Source organism: Diaphorina citri, unplaced genomic scaffold (assembly GCF_000475195.1).
Source record: "Diaphorina citri unplaced genomic scaffold, Diaci psyllid genome assembly version 1.1 scaffold205, whole genome shotgun sequence".
NCBI classification, from domain to species: Eukaryota; Metazoa; Arthropoda; class Insecta; order Hemiptera; family Psyllidae; genus Diaphorina; species Diaphorina citri.
Window position 1 is genome coordinate 254,033 of NW_007377642.1, and position 25,344 is coordinate 279,376.

Sequence of the window (25,344 nt, forward strand, 5' to 3'; positions counted from 1 at the left end):
TACAAAAACAATGGTTTTGTGATAAATGTTGGAGGAGAGGGATAGGGGTGTCACACACACACACACACACACACACACACACACACACACACACACACACACACACACACACACACACACACACACACACACACACACACACACACACACACACACACACACACACACACACACACACACACACACACACACACACACACACACACACACACACACACACACACACACACACACACACACACACACACACACACACACACACACACACACACACACACACACACACACACACACACACACACACACACACACACACACACACACACACACACACACACACACACACACACACACACACACACACACACACACACACACACACACACACACACACACACACACACACACACACACACACACACACACACACACACACACACACACACACACACAATTACACTCGCATTCGTACTTGCACCCCGTGTCCGCCCGTGCGCAACGGCCCCGGCGCCCACCCCCGCTTCAAGGTGTTGAGAAGGAAGGTTTGAAGGACATTAGGAGGAAAATAACCCTTCGCTGACTGCTTCTGTTAAGGAGGCTTTGAAAGACTGGAAAGAAAGAGAGTTTAGGATGGGATGAGGTACCGAGTTCCAGAGATTTATGGATGAGATGAGGAAGGAAGTTCCATAGGATGTAGTGTTGTGTGAAGGGACTTCAAGGACATTTGCTCAATAAACTTTAGCCCGGATCGGGCCTTTGGGAGCTCCGTAGGGGTCCCTTTTAAAACAGTTTTTGTCTTTAACCCTTTGATGGAATTTTGAAGTTTACTGGACCATTAGTACCTAAAGCTGTATCCACACATAGTCGACGGCCGTCAATCGATGTCAACATTGTCAACTAAAACCGTTCACTGCGTCACTGCCTCGACAACATAGGTTCACCTCGTCGGCCGTCGACTATGTGTGGTTGTGTGGACACAGCTTTAGTAGATAGAAATTATTATGGGTATTAACATTGCGATATGAGACTTCAGATAAGAATGAGGAAAAAAGAAACGTAATGGCAAGCTTAGTAAAATGGCTTTTATCTGATAGCAATAGTCTTTGTACAATGTACATGGTAGCACTCTACCTATAACCGCTAAGGACACAATATCGTCAATACCTAAACATAGAGATAGGAATGTCCATGGTGTATCTATTCTATAGGTAGTCATTAGTCAAGTTCTCAAGTACATTCTAGGTAGGTACTTTCGATAGTTTCGAAACCTCTCAACAGGTATGCAGTTTGTTAATTGTTAGATGTAGTTAAATGTTATGTCCTTAGAACAACTTTCGATAAATCTAAAGCTGTGTCCACACATAGTTGACGTCGTCAGCCGATCGACAATCGATGGTAGATCCATGAGGTGAATTAATGTTGTCGAGGCAGTGTACGGTGTCAGTCGACATCGATTGACAGCGTCGACTATGTGTGGAAATCCACCGCATTCTCATTTGAAGAATGTTGATAAAATTATACTACCTATTTTAAATAGGTAGTATAATTTTATCAACATTCTTCAAATGAGAAGGCTATTTATGTAGATATCTAATTCGGAGAAAACTTCGCATTATCGCCTAATTTTCTTGCCTCTCGAAAGGTAGCTCAAATATTTTGAGTAGTCCCTTGAACTCGAGATTTGGATACATAGGTATTATTATTTGAGGATTCACTTCAGAATGATAAGTACCTACGTACGAATGTCGTAGTTAACCTCTTCACAGTAAGCTGGGTCTCGTGAACACATAGGAGAGGGCTTAGAGGTTTTATAGGGGACTTAGAGGTGCCGATAATGTGAGTTGAATGAACCAAGTGATAGTTTCATGAAAATATCAATAAAAATAAAAAAGAGGTTAACATATTTATTACTGATTTATTTTCGTAAAATAAAATGCCATTGCATTTTGCTGTCATAAGTCAGGACCATTATTTACCGATATTGTGTGCGAAAAATATGACGTCAGAAGGTAGGAGAAAAAAACCCATTAATTCTAAAACTGTGTACACCGTAAACCGTACACTGCCTCGACAACATAGATTCACCTCGTCGATGGACGGCGTCGACTGTGTGGACACAGCTTTAGGCACATAAAGGAAAAAGTCAGCGGGTAATGGTTAGTAGTTAGTATGAATGCAGTTCCCGATAGACCACTAAAGTAAGTGGTTGATACCTGCGTAAAAAGCTTGCGACCCAGGTCTGTCGACGGCCGTCAATCGATGTCAACATTGTCAACTAAAACCGTACACTGCGTCACTGCCTCGACAACATAGGTTCACCTCGTCGATCGTCGGCCGTCGACTATTTGTGTGGTTGTGTGGACACAGCTTTAGTAGATAGAAATTATTAAGGGTATTAACATTGCGATATGAGACTTCAGATAAGAATGAGGAAAAAAGAAACGCTTAGTACAATAGGAAAAAAGAAACGTAATGGCAAGCTTAGTAAAAAGGCTTTTATCTGATAGCAATAGTCTTTGTACAATGTACATGATAGCACTCTACCTATAACCGCTAAGGACACAATCGTCAATACCTAAACACAGAGGTAGGAATGTCCATGGTGTATCTATTTTATAGGTAGTCATTAGTCAAGTTCTCAAGTACATTCTAGGTACTTTCGATAATTCAAACCATAGGTATGCAGTTTGTTCCATGTACTTAAATGTTATGTTCTCAGAACAGAACAACTTTTAAGAAACCCACCGCATTCTCATTTAAACAATGTTGATAAACATACATATACTACCTATTTAGGTATCTAATTCGGAGAAAGAACTTCGCATTATCGCCTGATTCAGCCTATCGAAAGGTAGCTCAAATATTTTGAGTAGTCCCTTGAACTCGAGATTTGGACGCTCGGATACATATTATTATTTGAGGATTCACTTCAGAATGATAAGTACCTACGTACGAATGTCGTAGTTAACCTCTTCGCAGTAAGCTGGGTCTCGTGAACACATAGGAGTTAAAGAGGGCTTAGAGGTTTTATAGGGGACTTAGAGGTGCCGATAATGTGAGTTGAATGAACCAAGTGATAGTCTTATGAATGAAATTCTTCATAAGGAATGTCATAAAAATATCAACAAAAATAAAAAAAAGGTTAACATATTTATTACTGTTTTATTTTCGTAAAATAAAATGCCATTGCATTTTGCTGTCATAAGTCAGGACCATTATGTACCGATATTGTGTGCGATAAATATGACGTCAGAAGGTAGGAGAAAAAAAACAAAGTTTCCCACTGAATAATATTTTATGACTTGATCTGGGTCTCGATCCAACAACCTTCAGATCCGAAATTCAGTGTGCTAAGCACGACATCACTCTTTTTCTTCGCCTTTTTCCCGTGTTCGCACGGGGTCGGCGTTTTTCATCTGTCTCTCAATCAGCCCTAGCTGCGATAATTGATTTTGGGCTGACATTTGTTTGTTTGTTTGTTTTTTTTTTTTCTACAAAAATTCTACCAGAGACCCAAAGTTTCCCACTGAATAATTTTTTTATGACTTGATCTGGGTCTCGATCCAACAACCTTCTGATCCGAAATTCACCGTACTAACTACGACACCACTCTTTTTCTTCGCCTTTTTCCCGTGTCCAGACGGGGTCGGCGTTTTTCATCAGTCTCTCAATCAGCCCTAGCTGCGGTGATTGATTTTGGGCTGAGACCTAAATTTCCTCTAGTAATATTTCTCGTAAGCTATTTGCCAATGTAAATCCCTGTTTGATTCTTCTTCGAAAACACGTCCAAAGCGGACAGGATTATGAATGTAAACAAAATGATAGTTTTACGCACACTCTAAGGAGGCATTGTAAAGGGAAGTGAACATTTTACGTTAAATGCTAAATTGATGCCATCATTGATATTAATGAAGTGTCACGATCGTGAAATATGAACACACTCTCTTATAAAAGGTATATAGGGGGTGACACTTCTCTTGGGTCATCATTCGTACCAACTGATAGTACCATTACCTATTTATTACCTAGGTCCTGGCGTCTAGACAGAAGAAGCATCCCGTATTAAAGGGAGATCTTTATTAATAGTGTCGAAGATTCATTACCTATTTATTACCTAGGTCCTAGCGTCTAGACAGAAGAAGCATCCCGTATTAAAGGGGGATCTTTATTAATAGTGTCGAGGATAGAGTCCAAAGTTTTGGGTCTGCCTCGGTGGCGTAGTGGTCAAGACGCTCGCCTGTTAAATCAGGAGGACATGTTTCAATCCCAGTCAAGGTACAAAATTTTGTACTCAACATTGTTTGAAAAAATTGACAATAGTAAAAGCCTACTGTTGGGGTAAAGGCACTCTTCAGTCCATTGAAATTGTTTGTAATATTATTTACTTGCTATACCAATTCTCTCACAAGCACAATAAAAATGGAGCCAAGGTACAAAATTTTGTACTCAAAATTGTTTGAAAAAATTGACAATAGTAAAAGCCTACTGTTGGGGTAAAGGCACTCTTCAGTCCATTGAAATTGTTTGTTATATTATTTATTTGCTATACCAATTCTCTCACAAGCACAATAAAAATGGAGCTGTTTTCTCCCTGGAAAACTTCATTTTTAATACTTTTAATAGCTGGAGTTTGTGTAAGCGGAAGTTTTTGTCAACTGAGGAGGAAACAGCACAGGTTCATGGTATTTTCTTCAGAAAAAAATAATAATAGGTAATAATTAAAATTTATAATCACCCTGTAGAATGTAGTTTCGTGACATATGTACGTAGAACAAGTTATGATGAAGTGTTTTATTCCGGGTGTTTATGGTCGGCCGGCATCGGATGTAGCCTATTATTACAATCTTGCTGTCCATCTTGTGTTTTATTAAAATGTTTGTGTCTATCTTGATACTCCTATTTGTTAGAAAATGAAACCTTTTTGTTCATTTTCATTTTTGACTCTTCTTATCCTATAAGAGTGAAAGTAATGTATTCGTTCTTTATCCAATAGCATATTGAATGCACTATTAATATTAATGGTGGGTGAGGTTAACGTATGGAGGCGGATAGCTTGTCACTGATCTAGGCTGGTTTAGTGTTCTCATTAATTTGTAGTTGGATTAGCTTAGGTCGGCCACTAACTATCATGTAAAGCTGACAGGTACGCCTGATCAGGTCCGCTTGTCAGGTCTACCTGATGAGCACATACACTATCAGGTAGAATCCTATAATGATTCTATCCTATAATCGTATAATCCTATAATAAAGGAAGTAATGTATTTAGTTTTTTTTTTTCTTTTTCTTCTTTTTACGAAACATTGTGAGTTTGGTTTAGTAAGTGGAAGAGCGAGAGTGTTCAACTCAAAAGATCAATAGTTAGCACAACGGCAATACCACTACTCATGCTGGGTGAGATTAACGTAAGGGGGCGGATAGCTTGTCACTGAGCTAGGCTGGTTAGTGTTCTCATTTGTCGTCGGATTAACTTAGGCCAGCCACTCATTATCAGGTAGACCTTACAGGTACGCTTGATCATGATCAGGTCTACCTGATGGTGTGTGTACTCTTTAGGTAGATTCGTAGATTCGTAGAAGCTTAACCCATCCTTTAGGGCTGTTCGCCCCTACACCTAAGCCTCGGAGTGGGCTTTTTGTGTTTGGAGTTAAGCTGCTATCCCCGGGCCTTGATGGAACCTCGAAGCACCCTCACTGGTATATTTCAACCTCTTCAGTTTCTCTAAAATTCACCTGCAGCAGCTTTATAAAGTCCGCACAGTCAGGTTTATTCCAGAGAAAGCTGTGAGTCCATATATTATGATATATTATTCCATTGAGAGGATACCAAGAGGTGCCATCTAGGTCAGAGAGCTCGCTCTGGGGTCTAATGAGGGATATTCAGGTACATAATTATGTCGTTGTACCCTACTTCCTGAGACGGACTTGACCATAGTCCCAGGTACCCTCAAAAGAGCCAGTGTTATTGTCTGTGGCTTGACAGGGCTGGTTTTGTCTCAGTTTTACGTCCTCCAGCGAGACCGATCTCGTTATTTTGTAAAAGGAACACTGGTGGAATCAAAGAAAACTTTGAAATATCGTTCACACAATTGTCATAATCATAACTTACAAAGTTCTATTTCAAGCGTTGGTGACAAGGGAAAAGCAAATTGTTTCAAAATTACAAGGGATGATATTGGAAAATGAGTGCACGCTCAAACTCAAATAAATACCTGGGACAATACTTGAGACGGATAGAACTATGTCAAGATCAATCAATGTAACGAAGTAGACAAGATAAAATCATAAATGGTGATGAAATGATTTATTTTTAATCCCCAACGTTCTAGAACTAATCACGGGAGGGAGCATTGGGGAATCTATTGTGTTTGTCTCAGCTAATGCGAGATTCAAAGCGTGTGTAGGGATAAACAAAGTAGCATGGGTATTATCAAGTGGGTTACAGAACATATGAGATTCTAATGGACCATCTACCAATCAGAATGAGTCTTGAAGACGCACATGTATTGTGTGTGGACACTATGAAGAAATAGTTTAAGACGCAATACACACACAACTGAAGAATCAGGGTGTCCCGCGAACGACTGTACAACGCTTGAGGGTTGATGCAGGACCTAAAGGGCTACCAGAAAAAGCACATACACTATCAGGTAGACCTAACAGGTACGCCCAATGAAGTCCGCCTGTCAGGTCTACCTGATGAGCAGACACACTATCAGGTAGCAGTGACAGGTACGGCTGAAAAGGTCCGCCTGAAAGTGAGTGATTGGCCTTAGGTGTAGCTGACATATCAAATCCACTTACCTGGCACCACGTGGTTGATACACTAGTGTCCACCAGTCTCATATCGGACACGCCTAGAGGATACACCTGTTCATTATACACATGATATCGCAGGTACAGTGGAACTCTTTAGGTAGGTATCAAGTATACCTGACAGGCGGACCTTTTCAGCTGTACCTGTCTGGTCTGCCTGATAGTGAGTGGCTGGCCTTAGGTGTAGCTGACATATCAAATCCACATACCTGGCACCACGTGGTTGATACACTAGTGTCCACCAATCTCATATCGGACACGCCTAGAGGATACACCTGTTCATTATACACATGATATCGCAGGTACAGTGGAATTGCTATGAAACAGCAAGGAGCCAAGATGCACAGAATACAAAGACGTAAAGCTCTCAATGGTCCTTTGAGTGCACTCCTCTGAGCTTTGCCTTTGTGTAGGATTTCTGAAAGAAAAGAAAGAGGATGATGTAAGAAGATAATCTGGTACACCTTAATGGGGCACAACCAAATGACAATTTTTTTCGAGGTAGAGTCCTATTCCGATGTAAAAGTACCCAAAAAGTGCATTGGCGCACTCAAAAACATCAAAAACGGTCCCTAACGGATGGTACCCAAGAAATTTTCTGGACACAACTGCCAAGATCTTTGGTGACGGGAGGCGACAACCTAATCGCCTCCCCCCACGTTAACCTCATCTGGCCTGAAAAAAGCCAGATTTTCTGGCTCTTCCCGGTTAACTTCATTTAACCATCCTTCAACGTGCTTTGGATGGTACTCAAGAAATTTTCCGGACACAACTGCCAAGATCTTTGGTGACGGGAGGCGACAATCTAATCGCCTCCCCCACGTTAACCTCATCTGGCCTGAAAAAAGCCAGATTTTCTGGCTCTTCCCGGTTAACTTCATTTAACCATCCTTCAACGTGCTTGTAACATTTAAAAATGCTCAAAAAATTCGTAGCAAATAACTGGATGGTACTCAAGAAATTTTCCGGACACAACACCCAATATCTTTGGTGACGGGAGGCGACAACCTAATCGCCTCCCTCACGTGAACCTCATCTGGCCTGAAAAAAGCCAGATTTTCTGGCTCTTCCCGCTTAACTTCATTTAACCATCCTTCAACGTGCTTTCGCCGCTGGATAATGGGTACATTATTATTGATTTAAACTGAATTTATATTTTAATTTCACCTATAATCTTATAATGTCTATTCTAGATTCTTCATGTTTGATTTATTGAGACGTTATTACTGTTATCAAGAGAGACACTTGAGAAATGCCTCATACTATGTCTCTCATAAAATATCAAGCGCGTGGGTATTAAATAGCAGACAACAGGGTGTTCATAGTGGTCCATACCCTTCATTGAAGAAAATATAAGCTAGGAATTGTTACTTCAACCTTGATGGAAGACTCGGTAACTTTGTGAAGGTCCATTGGATTGATACTTTCGGATATAACTGAGAAGTAGGTACCTTAATTTTCGGGCAAAGATTGTCAATCATAGAATCTTACAAGAAAAATTATTAGTTATTATTCATTGTTCAATTACTGCCTATCTAGATAGGTACTTGAGAGATTTAAGAGAAGTCTTTTAACTCAATTATGATAGGGAAATAGGGATGACAACTAGAAATAGGTAAATCCGGCTTCAAACTCGGAGTTTCTGGTAGTGTGGACACTATGAAGAAATAGTTTAAGACGCAATACACACACAACTGAAGAATAGGCACATTTTATATTGAAGATTCCCCACTCTGAAAGTCTCAATTATAGGGACCACTATGATAAATTCAAGAGTCCATGCGTATGCGTAAATGAATACTATCGACACGTGTTTGATGTCAAAGTCACGAGATAGACAAAATATGGGCACATTTTATATTGAAGATTCACCACTCTGAAAGTCTCAATTATAGGGAACACTATGATAAATTCAAGAGTCCATGCGTATGCGTAAATGAATACTATCGACACGTGTTTGATGTCAAAGTCACGAGATAGACAAAATTATGCAAAAAAAAAAAATGACAATCAATAGGTGAATATTTGTGAGTATATGCTATTACGTATACATGATCAAATGATTATACAAGTTGAGTAATATGAATAAAAATGGTGTTGCACAAACTCTTAAACTATGACCAATGAGCGATATTAAAATCAAACTGCCGAGATAAATTGGAATAATATCAATATTAAGAGTCAGAATATCAATATTGTTGAGATATACGAGTGACAATATTTGGATGTTTCGATGGGGAAAAAATAATAATTAAATAAATTAATAAATAGGCTTTGACGAGAATAATCGTGTATCGTGTTGAACGACAAATCTGGAATCTGTCCATCAAATTCTAACGAGAGGCTCATACCATTGTCACTTATCTACTCTACAAATGAGGAAAAATATTGGGGAGTTTTTAAATTACCTACTTATAGAATGAAATTTTCTAGGAACAGGGAACGGAATTCGTTGATTTGCACTGATTTCGTGGTTGACTAACCAAGTTAAAATTACGCGTGAACGTTTTTAAATTACCTACTTATGTATATAATGAAATTTTCTAGGAACAGGGAACGGAATTCGTTGATTTGCACTGATTTCGTGGTTGACTAACCAAGTTAAAATTACGCGTGAACGTAACTCGGTAACGGACGTATCATTAATAGAGGCAGGTAATAGAAAGTAAAAATAAATAATAATATTAATAAAAAAACTCAATAATTTTCAAATGGAATAATCGTGGTTTATAATAATGAATGAAAACAAGTCTTGAAGAGACATTCTAGAATGTGGATCAACAATATAAGTAGGTAGGCAGCAATTTTCAAATGGAATAATCGCGGTTTATAATAATGAATGAAAACAAGTCTTGAAGAGACATTCTAGAATGTGGATCAACAATATAAGTAGGTAGGCAGGTATGTAGGTACTTGGAGTTTTTTTCCTCAAGTAATTAATCACCACAATTTTTATGATGGTGTCAAACAAAGTAAATAAACAATATTATGCATTAGGTAGGTGCTAGCGGTAGGCAGGTATGTAGGTACTTGGAGTTTTTTTCAAGTAATTAATCACCACAATTTTTATGATGGTGTCACACAAAGTAAATAAACAATATTATGCATTAGGTAGGTGCTAGATACATAGATATAACTGAGGGCCAAGAAAGGGTACTTATTACTATTATTTTTACAACTCGATATTCATTGGTAATAAAATAGGTAGAAAAAGGAAAGATATGATACATAATATACAAATAGGCAATTCCTTGTAAAATTTATTTCCTCATCTAAATTACTTGTGATGAATCTAAAATGTGTAAGCTAGTTGGTTGGATTTAAATGGTATTTTTATTTCACTTTACTCTTTGTTTGTACTTATGCATTTCAATGAGGGAGTAACTAGTATGAGTTTTCCTAGTTTTAATCACTGAGGAAAAAAATTGTTTGTTTGGTTGAAAAAACTTTGATTTTCATTTCACATTGGTTTCCATTCCTTAGAAAAGTCATGTTGAATAAAATAATATTTGAATTCCTTTGTTTTGATTGATAACAGGGTCAAGGGTGTCAAAGTTCAAATCATATTATCACTTCTCAGTCACATGTCGGAAGATAAGGGGAGGCTTTAGATTTCAATATTGAGGACACTTAAATTTTAATATTGGGGAGACCCAAAGTTTTCACATTGTGAAGTCGGATTATGTTATGTATAATTGGCGGGAGCGATAAGCGTGATAGTATACAAAACCCCCTGAAACTACGGAAGCGCGAAACACAACCGTATGCGCAATTTAATATTGAGGAGACTTAAATTTTAATATTGGGGAGACCCAAAGTTTTCACATTGTGAAGTCGGATTATGTATGTATAATTGGCGGGAGCGATAAGCGCGATAGTATACAAAACCCCCTGAAACTACGGAAGCGCGAAACACAACCGTATGCGCAATTCCGCAAAGCCATGGGAGCGCGACGATATTACCTAGTAATTTTGGGAAAATCTCTCGATACGGATCTATTGAAGGAAGACTGGAAAAGCCATACTATGTCTAACAGTATGAAGCATTTTTTTTTAAAAATGTTTGAGAATTTTTTTAATGATCATTTGGCCTCCCCATGATATCGTTCTTTATGTGACAGAGATTCAATTGCCATGGTGAACTTTCTTATCACCGCCTAGATAGTAGTTTGATCTCTTGATACTTTTAGCATTCTAAATAGAGAACAGACCAAATCTCTTGGGAGTCTGGATGAACAAGGTAGGTTGGATTCTACTTTATTCAACTGACTTTTACTATGGACTAACCATGGAACCGACACAAAAATAGAAGGTACCAATCTTCTTATGAAAAGACTTGCAACCAAAGTTCATGCCTATAAGTATAGGTATGCACTTTATAACTTTCCTTTACATGCCTTTTCAGCTTATCTCAAAACGAAAATGGGATAGATTGACAAATGGGTTATGCTATACACATAAGTGTATATAAATAACAAATCCTAACTATAAATCGGTTTTGATATGGATGAACAAGGTAGGTTGGATTCTACTTTATTCAATTGACTTTTACTATGGACTAACCATGGAACCGACACAAATATAGAAGGTACCAATCTTCTTATGAAAAGACTTGGAACCAAAGTTCATGCCTATAAGTATAGGTATGCACTTTATAACTTTCCTTTACTCGTCGGCCGTCGACTATTTGTGTGGTTGTGTGGACACAGCTTTAGTAGATAGAAATTATTAAGGGTATTAACATTGCGATATGAGACTTCAGATAAGAATGAGGAAAAAAGAAACGCTTAGTACAATAGGAAAAAAGAAACGTAATGGCAAGCTTAGTAAAAAGGCTTTTATCTGATAGCAATAGTCTTTGTACAATGTACATGATAGCACTCTACCTATAACCGCTAAGGACACAATCGTCAATACCTAAACACAGAGGTAGGAATGTCCATGGTGTATCTATTTTATAGGTAGTCATTAGTCAAGTTCTCAAGTACATTCTAGGTACTTTCGATAATTCAAACCATAGGTATGCAGTTTGTTCCATGTACTTAAATGTTATGTTCTCAGAACAGAACAACTTTTAAGAAACCCACCGCATTCTCATTTAAACAATGTTGATAAACATACATATACTACCTATTTAGGTATCTAATTCGGAGAAAGAACTTCGCATTATCGCCTGATTCAGCCTATCGAAAGGTAGCTCAAATATTTTGAGTAGTCCCTTGAACTCGAGATTTGGACGCTCGGATACATATTATTATTTGAGGATTCACTTCAGAATGATAAGTACCTACGTACGAATGTCGTAGTTAACCTCTTCGCAGTAAGCTGGGTCTCGTGAACACATAGGAGTTAAAGAGGGCTTAGAGGTTTTATAGGGGACTTAGAGGTGCCGATAATGTGAGTTGAATGAACCAAGTGATAGTCTTATGAATGAAATTCTTCATAAGGAATGTCATAAAAATATCAACAAAAATAAAAAAAAGGTTAACATATTTATTACTGTTTTATTTTCGTAAAATAAAATGCCATTGCATTTTGCTGTCATAAGTCAGGACCATTATGTACCGATATTGTGTGCGATAAATATGACGTCAGAAGGTAGGAGAAAAAAAAACCCATTAATTCTAAAACTGTGTACACCGTAAACCGTACACTGCCTCGACAACATAGATTCACCTCGTCAATGGACGGCGTCGACTGTGCGGACACAGCTTTAGACACATAAAGGAAAAAGTCAGCGGGTAATGGTTAGTAGTTAGTATGAATGCAGTTCCCGATAGACCACTAAAGTAAGTGGTTGATACCTGGACGCGTGACCTTCTAACTAGGACATCACGTGCTGATGGCTATTTGAGGATGCACTCAGTCTCGTGAGGTCATTAATACCTCGAGGAGCTGGTTTTAATTTGATAAGATGTCTTTAACTCAATACTTAAGTCTTAAAATGGGTGCTCTTACAGCCGAAAAGAGGACTAGAAAATGGTTTGTTTCTCCCCTTGACGCTGGAGGGTTAATATTTTTCACAAAGTTACCGAGGCATCCATCATTCGCTAATGTTCCAGTGAACTGTACTTCAGAGAGCTGCAATAATGAATCCTGCAGTTCAGCGAACGCCAGTTCAGTGCAGTGTCCAACACTCACCTGTACTCCCCCATGTCAGAATGGCGGGACATGTGCTTCCAATAATGTGTGCTTGTGCAATCATATCACCACGGGGGATCGGTGTGAAACCAAGTAAGGCCCTCTCCAAAATGTAGACTAGAATATATTTTGTGTATCCTGTCCAAATAGGACTATTATAAGAACGAGATCCATTCACTCATTCACATTTCATAGTTCACACACTGATCGTTCTATCTCGAGAACCACAACACCTAGAAAGCTTAAATTTGGTAGGAATATTCCTTTTATGGTCTGGGTGTGCAATAAGAAAGGATTTTGCGAAAATCTAAACCGATCTTGAGATATGATCAATTTTTGATCGCTAAAATCTCCCCATAAGAAATACACAGAGTGCAGAGACTGCGGGAGAGAAAACTTTTCCTCGCTCGCCTAATATTTGAGTTTCGTTTATGTTTTTAGTTTGATAAATACAAGTTCGGCCATGCCTTTTCCACAAGTTTGGCCATGCCTCGGGATGAACTAGCGGGATTCCGGAGCGAAGCGACGGAATTCAGCTAGTACTATCATAAAAACCTATAATAACATCAATTTTAACCACGGAACCTTAATGACACTAGAACTAGGACTGATTCTAAATTTCACTTAGGTAAACACTAAACACTAACCATCACAAAGCAAGATGTTTCCTCCCTACCTATCCACTGATAAAAAATATAATATAAAGATTAAATTTATGAAGAAAACACACAGTACAACAGGGGGATAGAGTATATCTATACAATGTACTATGCCCAAACAATAAATTAATTTCTTATGAGTTCCTGCTTCCTCGTTATTTAATGACACTAGAACTAGGACTGATTCTAACACTAACCATCACAAAGCAAGATGTTTCCTCCCTACCTATACACTGATAAAAAATATAATATAAAGATTAAATTTATGAAGAAAACACACATTACAACAGGGGGATAGAGTATATCTATACAATGTACTATGCCCAAACAATAAATTAATTTCTTATGAGTTCCTGCTTCCTCGTTATTTTAGTAAGGTAGGTACCTTTATTCTTTTGAATAAATAGACTCTTTAGGGGGGAAAAATAATAATAATAAAATACTGAATATATTATCCACAAGAAATTGAATGGAAGGAAGATCAAGAAGAAGTTAGGAGATGGTAAAACAGTGGTCTGTACAATATTCTGACCAAGAACAGGTTACTTTCTGGTGTTCATGTGTTGACTCAGCAGACATAAATAGGTACTTATATGACTATTCAAAACAGGAGGCCAAAGGACGCAAAATTTTCAAATTTCTCAAATTCATCCAGATCAGGATGATTTTACAGGGTAAAAAATCAGTCAGAAATTTAAAAGCGGCGCGACGGGGGGAGTTTTTCACACACTATACATTCCCGAGACTTCGCGTCAAATGTCCCCGAGTAACAGACAGCAAGGTTGATAATAGAGAGGGATCAAATAAAACATGAGAGATAATTCCCGTCTCTCACTACTGTTTTCACCGTCGAGAATTAGGTACTCCAGGAGGCAGCTGCGCTTTCAATATCGCACAATACTTTTGCCGTTTTTGATCAGACAAAAATAGATAACTTGCTAATTTTTTTAATATTACAGCTTACATTGTTTACTATTGTACCTACAATTGATTTAAATTTGCGCCTCATTAAGCATGTTTTCATATCATCTCGTGTGTATAATAGGTAAAGGTGGGTACATTGGACTAATCAGATGGAATGAAATAGGAGGGACAGGGAGTGGGAAAGAGAAGGCAAAAAGAGGGAGGAGAGAGGACGAGGGAGACAGAGGAGGAGAAAGAATGAGGGAGGGAGAAAGAATGAAGGAGAAAAGAAGAGAGAACGGGAGAGAGAGAGAGAGAGAGAGAGAGAGAGAGAGAGAGAGAGAGAGAGAGAGAGAGAGAGAGAGAGAAGAAATGAGACGCGCGTGTTTCGATGTGAAAAAAATAATAATTAAATAAATTATTAAATAGGCTTTGGCGAGAATAATCGTGTATCGTGTTGAACGACAAATCTGGAATCTGTCCATCAAATTCTAACGAGAGGCTCATACCATTGTCACTTATCTCGATAAGAAGCAGGTAGGTAAGTTTCTAAAAAATTATTTGATCGGGACAACCCCGGCAGTACCGCACTGATCCGTGTACTGAGTGGGTAATGGTCCTTGGCTGGAACTTCCGCAGATGTGTCCTTGTATGGACTGTCCTTGGTTTTCCCAGGTCGTCTCGGTACGAAGAACCGGCCATTGTGGAGACGACCTCGCCAGTCTAGTTATAGTTAGCTTGGAGGATAGCGCGCCTGCATTCTAAGTCCTAGGTTGCATGTTCGATTTCCACCCGGGGTGAACTATATATACATATATCCTAAACCCTAAACAGATAAAGTTAGTTTTCGGAAAAGCTGGCTTTCTCCTATCGTGTCTTTCTACTCTCCCGATGTGGATAGCGCGCCTGCATTCCAAGTCCTAGGTTCCATGTTCGATTTCCACCCGGGGTGAACTACATATATCCTAAACCATAAACAGATAAAGTTAGTTTTCGGAAAAGCTGGCTTTCTCCTATCGTGCCTTTCTACTCTCCTGATGTTGGGACGATAAGTCTTCCGTTGTTACAGTTCCCTCTATCAGTAAAAAAAGACAACTATTTATGTACTTACAACTCATCATCTTCATTATCATTGGCTCCTTCCTTGGCAGATATTAACTTTTCTCTAAACTTGGCAAGCTCCGTTGATAAAGTTCCCTCTATCAGTAAAAAAAAAAAGAAAAACTCTTTATGTACTTACAACTCATCATCTTCATTATCATTGGCTCCTTCCTTGGCAGATATTAACTTTTCTCTAAACTTGGCAAGGAGGGACGCTGTCAGCTCTTCTCTGGACGTTCCTAGAACACCAAACCAACAGTTTAGTAAGAGTACTTTAAGATATGTAGTCTCGTTGCATTATTGTATCTGTCTCACAGACAAGGCAATTATGTAAATGCAATGAACATGATTGCCAAGATCATAATGACTTCAATATCGACATGTTTAATGCCACATGAGCTACAGCTCCATAATAATCCAGGCCAGCACCTATCCACAATATACACGACTTACCTTTTTTAGGAATCTCCTTTACTTTCTGCTTGTACTTGTCAATTTCTTTAAAATAATCTTCATTCTTTTTCTCATCTTCTTTCTTCTTTTCTCTCGCCTCATTCTCCAATTCTTCTTTAACCTTTTCTTCTTTCTTCTTCTTCGACTCTTGTTTCATGTCAGTTTTCAGAGATTTGTACTCGCTTCTTAATTCTTCCAGTTTTTTCCTTTTCTCCTTCCTTCGTTCTTTGTAAAAGTCGTAGCCCTCTTCTTCGCTGCTTTCAGATTTGGCTTTCTCTTCTGAGACTTTAGACTTCTGTGGAAAAGAAAAAAAACTCAAATTAGATGTATGTATAATAACTGTATACCTGCCTCGATAATAAAGTGGCTATGGGGCTCACCTGTTCAGCCCGAGGGTGCGGCGGTTCAAATTCCAATTGAGGGCTAGAATTTTAATCCTTATTAATTTGAGAATTTGACTCTAATATTATATTTCCGTGTCCGTGAGATAGGCACCATATACTCGTATGTCACCTATCTCACGGTGTTGGAAGGATAATATTGTAAGGTTGTCAGGTATCATAAGCATTATTGCTTACCGTTTATATGTTCATGGATACTTGGTTGTTTTCTACCCAACCCAACTATTTCGTAGGCTTCATAGGTAGGTATCATAAGGTACATACTCGTAAGTGATGAGAACAAACTGCTGTGTATAAGAACTGGTTAATCTTAATCATGCAATCTCAATTTCAAGAACTCACTTGAGACTTAAGCTTAGACTTGATGGCATCTATAGCACCACGGGATGATCCTGCCTGGTTTTCATCTCCACTCAAGTCTGACTCTGAAGATTCTTTACTTGCTCCCTCCACAGCAGGAACTTTGCTCAGTTTGGGATCCTGCAGAACATCGTGAGTACTTTTGCTTTTACCTGGGGATAGAGTAAAAAAAAAAAAAGTAAATTACATTACATATTTCGTGAGCAATTATTTATCAGGAAGCTCAAAATTTCCAGACAGCTTCCATAATTCAAGACGATCAAAAGTGTCCGCGGGCCAGGGTTTGGCCGCTATTTAACGCCAAAACTTTCAAAAAAAAAAATGATATCGTTCTTTATGTGACAGAGATTCAATTGCCATGGTGAACTTTCTTATCACCGCCTAGATAGTAGTTTGATCTCTTGATACTTTTAGCATTCTAAATAGAGAACAGACCAAAATCTCTTGGGAGTCTGGATGAACAAGGTAGGTTGGATTCTACTTTATTCAACTGACTTTTACTATGGACTAACCATTACAAAAATAGAAGGTACCAATCTTCTTATGAAAAGACTTGGAACCAAAGTTCATGCCTATAAGTATAGGTATGCACTTTATAACTTTCCTTTACATGCCTTATCAGCTTATCTCACAACGAAAATGGGATAGATTGACAAATGGGTTATGCTATACACATAAGTGTATATAAATAACAAATCGTAACTATAAATCGGTTTTGATATGTTGGATTATCGAAACGCCAAACACTGCAAATATGAGACTATCACTATGCTAAATTATAAAAAACACATCTTGAGTTTAATAGTTACTGATGTTTTTATAATTTACTGATAAATAATCCAGGGTCTTGTATTATAGATATAGGATAGGGGATGATTCAGTTTATATTACTTTGTATAAATATCTATCTATGTGTGTACTGTGACTACAGGGTGGGACTAACGGTGGATAACTTAATAGAATTCGGGTTCTCTATAAACACGAAAAGAGAAACGATATTTCAAAGGAGAAATAAATGAAAAAGCCTAGCTTCAGATTGAAATAACCTAAACCATGTAGGTACTTATTATTTACTCCATAAATTTAAATACCTACTGATGATTTAAAATCATATGGAACTATGTATGTACAAGTTAATTACATTCTATATCTACATAATAAAATAAACATCTAGGTACAAATAGGTAGGTATATACAATATTTTTTACATCATATACATACGGTTATCACTACATAAAACTGGTACATAAATACAATATAATAAAATTTGCACATAAAAATACATCTCCGAACATGTGTAAGTAGATAACTCGAACTGATTTCACTTACCATAAGAATCGAACTCAAAACTGTCGTAATACGGTTATCACTACATAAAAATGGTACATAAATACAATATAATAAAATTCGCACATAAAAATACATCTCCGAACATGTGTAAGTAGATAACTCGAACTGATTTCACTTACCATAAGAATCGAACTCAAAACTGTCGTATATATACATACGGTTATCACTATATAAAAATGGTACATAATACAATATAATAAAATTCGCACATAAAAATACATCTCCGAACATGTTTCAGTAGATAACTCAAACTGATTTCACTTACCATAAGAATCGAACTCAAAACTGTCGTAAATGTTATTTAAACTTCCCAGCTTGTTAAATTTCATGCCTAACACGGACGTCAATTTTAACACAGTCTAAATCGGAATTTTAACACACTAAATCGGTCTACGGGTAAACTATCGAATTTTAACACACTCTAAATCGGTCTATGGATAATCCATCGGATTTTAACACACATTAAATCGATCTATGCGTAATCTTTCGAATATTAACAGTCTAAATCGGGCTACGGTTTATCTTATATTTTTAAAATTTCGATTTATCAATATTTTTTTATTCAAGATTTTAACACACTCTAAATCGGTCTATGGATAATCCATCGGATTTTAACACACATTAAATCGATCTATGAGTAATCTTTCGAATATTAACAGTCTAAATCGGGCTACGGTTTATCTTATATTTTTAAAATTTCGATTTATCAATATTTTTTATTCAAAACAGGAGGCCAAAGGACGCAAAATTTTCAAATTTCTCAAATTCATCCAGATCAGGATGATTTTACAGGGTAAAAAGTGAAGCATTTTTTTTTTAAAATGTTTGAGAATTTTTTTAATGGTCATTTGGCCTCCCCATGATATCGTTCTTTATGTGACAGAGATTCAATTGCCATGGTGAACTTTCTTATCACCGCCTAGATAGTAGTTTGATCTCTTGATACTTTTAGCATTCTAAATAGAGAACAGACCAAAATCTCTTGGGAGTATGGATGAACAAGGTAGGTTGGATTCTACTTTATTCAATTGACTTTTACTATGGACTAACCATGGAACCGACACAAATATAGAAGGTACCAATCTTCTTATGAAAAGACTTGGAACCAAAGTTCATGCCTATAAGTATAGGTATGCACTTTATAACTTTCCTTTACATGCCTTATCAGCTTATCTCACAACGAAAATGGGATAGATTGACAAATGGGTTATGCTATACACATAAGTGTATATAAATAACAAATCCTAACTATAAATCGGTTTTGATATGTTGGATTATCGAAACACCAAACACTGCAAATATGAGACCATCACTATGCTAAATTATAAAAAACACATCTTGAGTTTAATAGTTACTGATGTTTTTATAATTTACTGATAAATAATCCAGGGTCTTGCTTTTATTAGTTTCACCAACCTTTTAGGCCCCTAACAGCCTATACAGATCAAATGGAACTTAACATGCTGTTAGCTTATCACACAGACCTTCTAGGAATCTAGGGGCTTAGAATACTTGTGAAATCCACCCCAAGTAGGTACTTTGTAAGACTCATAAAAAAGTACCTACAATCTGGAATGAATAAGATACTCACCTTGAATGGTTTTCCATAAATGGACTCTCCTCCTAAGATAACTTGCTAAATTTTTTAATTACAGCTTACATGCTTACTTACATTGTTTACTATTGTACCTACAATTGATTTAAATTTGCGCCTCATGAAGCATGTTTTCATATCATCTCGTGTGTATAATAGGTAAAGGTGGGTACATTGGACTAATCAGATGGAATGAAATGGGAGGGACAGGGAGTGGGAAAGAGAAGGCAAAAAGAGGGAGGAGAGAGGACGAGGGAGACAGAGGAGAAGAAAGAAAGAGGGAGGGAGGGAGAGAGAGAGAGAGAGAAATAGAAGATAAGTTAGTCGCGTGTGTTGTTATCAGTTGTATGAATTAGATAGAAGATATCAATAATTCCATATTGAACATCAACCCCCCCCCCTCTCTCGTCCTGACGTCAATAAAGATAGCAGAATACTCATCTAACTTACAACTTCACACCTGTCCATTGGTAATACATATGTCTCGCTACACAATGATATATGAAATGATGAAAAAGTCCTTATGTTTATTAAATTTGTCTCTAAAATACCATTTAAAAACCGTGAGGAAAAAGCCAAGCATGGCTATTTAGGTCAGAAAGGTCGACTGAGGCCAAAAATAACTATGAACCATTGGATGAGTCATAAGGTCTTTTTCTATTTTTACATCTTTATAGAATTAAAAAATTCTCAGCAGCTCAAAAGTTACGAAGGGGAGGCCACCTTATTGAAAACATCAGTAATCTGTATTATTATTTTTTGGCTTTCTTTTTAGTGGCAGGGTTCTGGAGGAGCTCTTCCACAAAACACTAAAAAGTATTTAAAACCTAAAGGACTTTTTCTCGCGAAAATTTGGGTCCAATCGGATTTCTTTTTACATGGTTTTACTTAACTTGAGATCTCTGTTTGTAATTTGTTTGTTGGTTTTTCAGTCTTACAGTTACTTGCATCTCAGGATGTAGCTGTGCAGAGGTCATCTGTTCCTCTCTAGTCTTGAGTTCTCTTGACAAACTTGGCCATAAGCTTCTGACTTGCTTCTCTCTTTCGCTTATTGATGGCACTCCTCGGATCGCTAATGTCAAACCATTCGTCGTTTTTCAGATTAGCATCCTTCGCCAGAACAGGATCGTTTGATTCGAATCTCTCGCGAAAATTTGGGTCCAATCGGATTTCTTTTTCTCTTTCAGTCTTACAGTTACTTGCATCTCAGGATGTAGCTGTGCACAGGTCACCTGTTCCTCTCTAGTCTTGAGTTCTCTTGGCAAACTTGGCCATAAGCTTCTGACTTGCTTCTCTCTTTCGCTTATTAATGGCACTCCTCGGATCGCTAATGTCAAACCATTCGTCGTTTTTCAGATTAGCATCCTTCGCCAGAACAGGATCGTTTGATTCGAATCGGAGCTCATGCTGAAATCTGAAACCAATGCAAATACCAAGTTAGTTACCAATATCAAGTTCCAAATCAGGGGCTCCTGAATATTCCTCACGATAAGAAGCAGGTAGGTAAGTTTGTAAAAAATTATTTGATCGGGACAACCCCGGCAGTACCGCACTGATCCGTGTACTGAGTGGGTATGATAAGAAGCAGGTAGGTAAGTTTGTAAAAAATTATTTGATCGGGACAACCCCGGCAGTACCGCACTGATCCGTGTACTGAGTGGGTAATGGTCCTTGGCTGGAACTTCCGTAGATGTGTCCTTGTATGGACTGTCCTTGGTTTTCCCAGGTCGTCTCGGTACGAAGAACCGGCCATTGTGGAGACGACCTCGCCAGTCTAGTTATAGTTAGCTTGGAGGATAGCGCGCCTGCATTCTAAGTCCTAGGTTGCATGTTCGATTTCCACCCGGGGTGAACTACATATATCCTAAACCCTAAACAGATAGTTAGTTTTCGGAAAAGCTGGCTTTGTCCTATCGTGTCTTTCTACTCTCCTGATGTTGGGACGATAAGTCTTCGGTTGTTACAGTTCCCTCTATCAATAATAATAATAAAAAAAGAAAAACAACTATTTATGTACTTACAACTCATCATCTTCATTATCATTGGCTCCTTCCTTGGCAGATATTAACTTTTCTCTAAACTTGGCAAGGAGGGACGCTGTCAGCTCTTCTCTGGACGTTCCTAGAACACCAAACCGACAGTTTAGTAAGAGTACTTTAAGATAATATGTAGTCTCGTTGCATTATTGTATCTGTCTCACAGACAAGGTGATTATGTAAATGCAATGAACATGATTGCCAAGATCATAATGACTTCAATATCGACAAGTTTAATGCCACATGAGCTACAGCTCCATAATAATCCAGGCCAGCACCTATCCACAATATACACGACTTACCTTTCTTAGGAATCTCCTTTACTTTCTGCTTGTACTTGTCAATTTCTTTAAAATATTCTTCATTCTTTTTCTCATCTTCTTTCTTCTTTTCTCTCGCCTCATTCTCCAATTCTTCTTTAACCTTTTCTTCTTTCTTCTTCTTCGACTCTTGTTTCATGTCAGTTTTCAGAGATTTGTACTCGCTTCTTAATTCTTCCAGTTTTTTCCTTTTCTCCTTCCTTCGTTCTTTGTAAAAGTCGTAGCCCTCTTCTTCGCTGCTTTCAGATTTGGCTTTCTCTTCTGAGACTTTAGACTTCTGTGGAAAAGAAAAAAAACTCAAATTAGATGTATGTATAATAACTGTATACCTGCCTCGATAATAAAGTGGCTATGGGCTATGGGGCTCACCTGTTCAGCCCGAGGGTGCGGCGGTTCAAATTCCAATTGAGGGCTAGAATTTTAATCCTTATTAATTTGAGAAAGCCCGAGGGTGCGGCGGTTCAAATTCCAATTGAGGGCTAGAATTTTAATCCTTATTAATTTGAGAATTTGACTGGCGGTTCAAATTCCAATTGAGGGCTAGAATTTTAATCCTTATTAATTTGAGAATTTGACTCTAATATTATATTTCCGTGTCCGTGAGATAGGCACCATATACTCGTATGTCACCTATCTCACGGTGTTGGAAGGATAATATTGTAAGGTTGTCAGGTATCATAAGCATTATTGCTTACCGTTTATATGTTCATGGATACTTGGTTGTTTTCTACCCAACCCAACTATTTCGTAGGCTTCATAGGTAGGTATCATAAGGTACATACTCGTAAGTGATGAGAACAAACTGCTGTGTATAAGAACTGGTTAATCTTAATCATGCAATCTCAATTTCAAGAACTCACTTGAGACTTAAGCTTAGACTTGATGGCATCTATAGCACCACGGGATGATCCTGCCTGGTTTTCATCTCCACTCAAGTCTGACTCTGAAGATTCTTTACTTGCTCCCTCCACAGCAGGAACTTTGCTCAGTTTGGGATCCTGCAGAACATCGTGAGTACTTTTGCTTTTACCTGGGGATAGAGTAAAAAAAAAAAAGTAAATTACATTACATATTTCGTGAGCAATTATTTATCAGGAAGCTCAAAATTTCCAGACAGCTTCCATAATTCAAGACGATCAAAAGTGTCCGCGGGCCAGGGTTTGGCCGCTATTTAACGCCAAAACTTTCAAAAAAAAAAATGATATCGTTCTTTATGTGACAGAGATTCAATTGCCATGGTGAACTTTCTTATCACCGCCTAGATAATAGTTTGATCTCTTGATACTTTTAGCATTCTAAATAGAGAACAGACCAAAATCTCTTGGGAGTCTGGATAAACAAGGTAGGTTGGATTCTACTTTATTCAACTGACCATGGAACCGACACAAAAATAGTAGGTACCTACCAATCTTCTTATGAAAAGACTTGGAACCAAAGTTCATGCCTATAAGTATAGGTATGCACTTTATAACTTTCCTTTACATGCCTTATCAGCTTATCTCACAACGAAAATGGGATAGATTGACAAATGGGTTATGCTATACACATAAGTGTATATAAATAACAAATCGTAACTATAAATCGGTTTTGATATGTTGGATTATCGAAACGCCAAACACTGCAAATATGAGACTATCACTATGCTAAATTATAAAAAACACATCTTGAGTTTAATAGTTACTGATGTTTTTATAATTTACTGATAAATAATCCAGGGTCTTGTCTGTTTAGGATGAAACTTGCAACATGCGGGTATCAAATCTGCGACCTAGCGCTCGCAAGGTATTAAATATGAATTCTAGAAATTCTTTTTCTGAGAGAATGGTATTGGTATTGTACAAGGTTACACCTATGTTAGCAGCCCTTTTCCCCCACTCCACCTTACCAGCTCCCTCATAGTTAATTCTCTTCCTGTATTCCAAATAGGTACTTACATGATCCACCATGATTTCATCAAAATATGAAGTCTAGACATTCTATTTCTGAGAGAATGGTATTGGTATTGTACAAGGTTACACCTATGTTAGCAGCCCTTTCCCCCCACTCCACCTTACCAGCTCCCTCATAGTTAATTCTCTTCCTGTATTCCAAATAGGTACTTACATGATCCACCATGATTTCATCAAGTTTGATCATATTGTAAATGGTGTCTCCCGCTACTTTGCCAAATATAGTGTGCTTGGAGTTGAGTTCTGGTGTGGCAGCCAGAGTGAAGAAGAACTGAGACCCATTGTCATCTTTGCCCGCATTGGCCATAGCAACCAGACCCCGTCGCACAAACCTGAGACGTGAGTGAATTTCATCCTGGAAAGAAATGTTTACACATTCACATTTATACACACATTTTTTTTTTTTTTAGTTTCACCAACCTTCTTTTAGGCCCCTAACAGCCTATACAGATCAAATGGAACTTAACATGCTGTTAACTTATCACACAGACCTTCTAGGGCTAGGGGCTTAGAATTTATAGAATACTTGTGAAATCCACCCCAAGTAGGTACCTTTGTAAGACTCATAAAAAAGTACCTACAATCTGGAATGAATAAGACACTCACCTTGAATGGTTTTCCATAAATGGACTCTCCTCCTGTTCCTGTGCCCGTAGGATCCCCTCCCTGAGCAATGAAACCTTTGACCACTCGATGTATGATTGTATTATTGTAGTAGCCTTCCATACAAAGCTGAACAAAATTGCGACATGCTTTAGGTGCCTCTCGAGACCAAAGTTCAATGTCTATGTCCCCCACAGAAGTTTTCAAAAGAACCTGGAAAAAGATTTGAAAAATTCAGTAGGTAGATAGTAATAATAATAATAGTGCTTATTTATACTGCTTGCATAGAACTGAAAAGTCCCTTTAGATTTGAAAAATTCAGTAGGTAGATAGTAGTAATAATAATAATAGTGCTTATTTATACTGCTTGCATAGAACTGAAAAGTCCCTTTTCTCCAGCAGTAGGCTACTACTATTATTGTGGTCAGTGCTTATTTATACTGCTTGCATAGAACTGAAAAGTCCCTTTTCTCCAGCAGTAGGCTACTACTATTTAGAACTGAATACTGAAAAGTCCCTTTTCTCCAGAAGTAGGCTACTACTATTATTGTGGTCAAATTCTCAAAATATATTGAGGATAAAATTCCATACCTTGGCTGGGATTGAACCCACACCCTCCTGTTTACCAGGCGAGCACCTTGACCACTACACCACCGAGGCAG

General features: G+C 37.9%; 2 protein-coding genes and 1 long non-coding RNA gene across 5 annotated transcripts in view; all 3 read right to left on the reverse strand.

The window, feature by feature from the left end:
- LOC113466060 overlaps window positions 1–6,552 on the reverse strand; it is a 12,385-nt gene extending 5,833 nt beyond the window's left edge. The window contains exon 1 of the long non-coding RNA XR_003390590.1: window positions 6,106–6,552. This is a non-coding gene — a long non-coding RNA (uncharacterized LOC113466060). The remainder of the gene's footprint in view (window positions 1–6,105) is intronic.
- The window catches only part of LOC103505942, a 34,111-nt gene extending 15,390 nt beyond the window's left edge, over window positions 1–18,721 (reverse strand). For 2 of the 3 annotated variants that reach the window (XM_008470322.3, XM_017442650.2), the window contains exons 1-2: window positions 18,446–18,721; window positions 7,022–7,230 (exon numbers count right to left, since the gene is read on the reverse strand). In XM_008470322.3, the coding sequence (XP_008468544.1) occupies window positions 7,022–7,230; window positions 18,446–18,509 (273 nt within the window). In that variant the 5' untranslated portion in view covers window positions 18,510–18,721. Of the gene's footprint in view, window positions 1–6,800; window positions 6,918–7,021; window positions 7,231–18,445 lie in introns of those variants that run through there. The other variant, XM_026821142.1, reaches the window with a different exon arrangement.
- Window positions 18,722–20,073: 1,352 nt separating this feature from the next.
- LOC103505955 (spliceosome-associated protein CWC27 homolog) lies at window positions 20,074–24,895 on the reverse strand (the record flags this gene model as incomplete). Its single annotated transcript, XM_008470336.3, has 7 exons — window positions 20,074–20,729; window positions 20,985–21,188; window positions 21,796–21,895; window positions 22,113–22,407; window positions 22,991–23,176; window positions 24,234–24,434; window positions 24,686–24,895. Coding segments are annotated over 6 exons (1,164 nt in total), but the record flags the coding sequence as incomplete, so codon positions are not given.
- Between the last annotated feature and the right edge of the window lie 449 nt (window positions 24,896–25,344).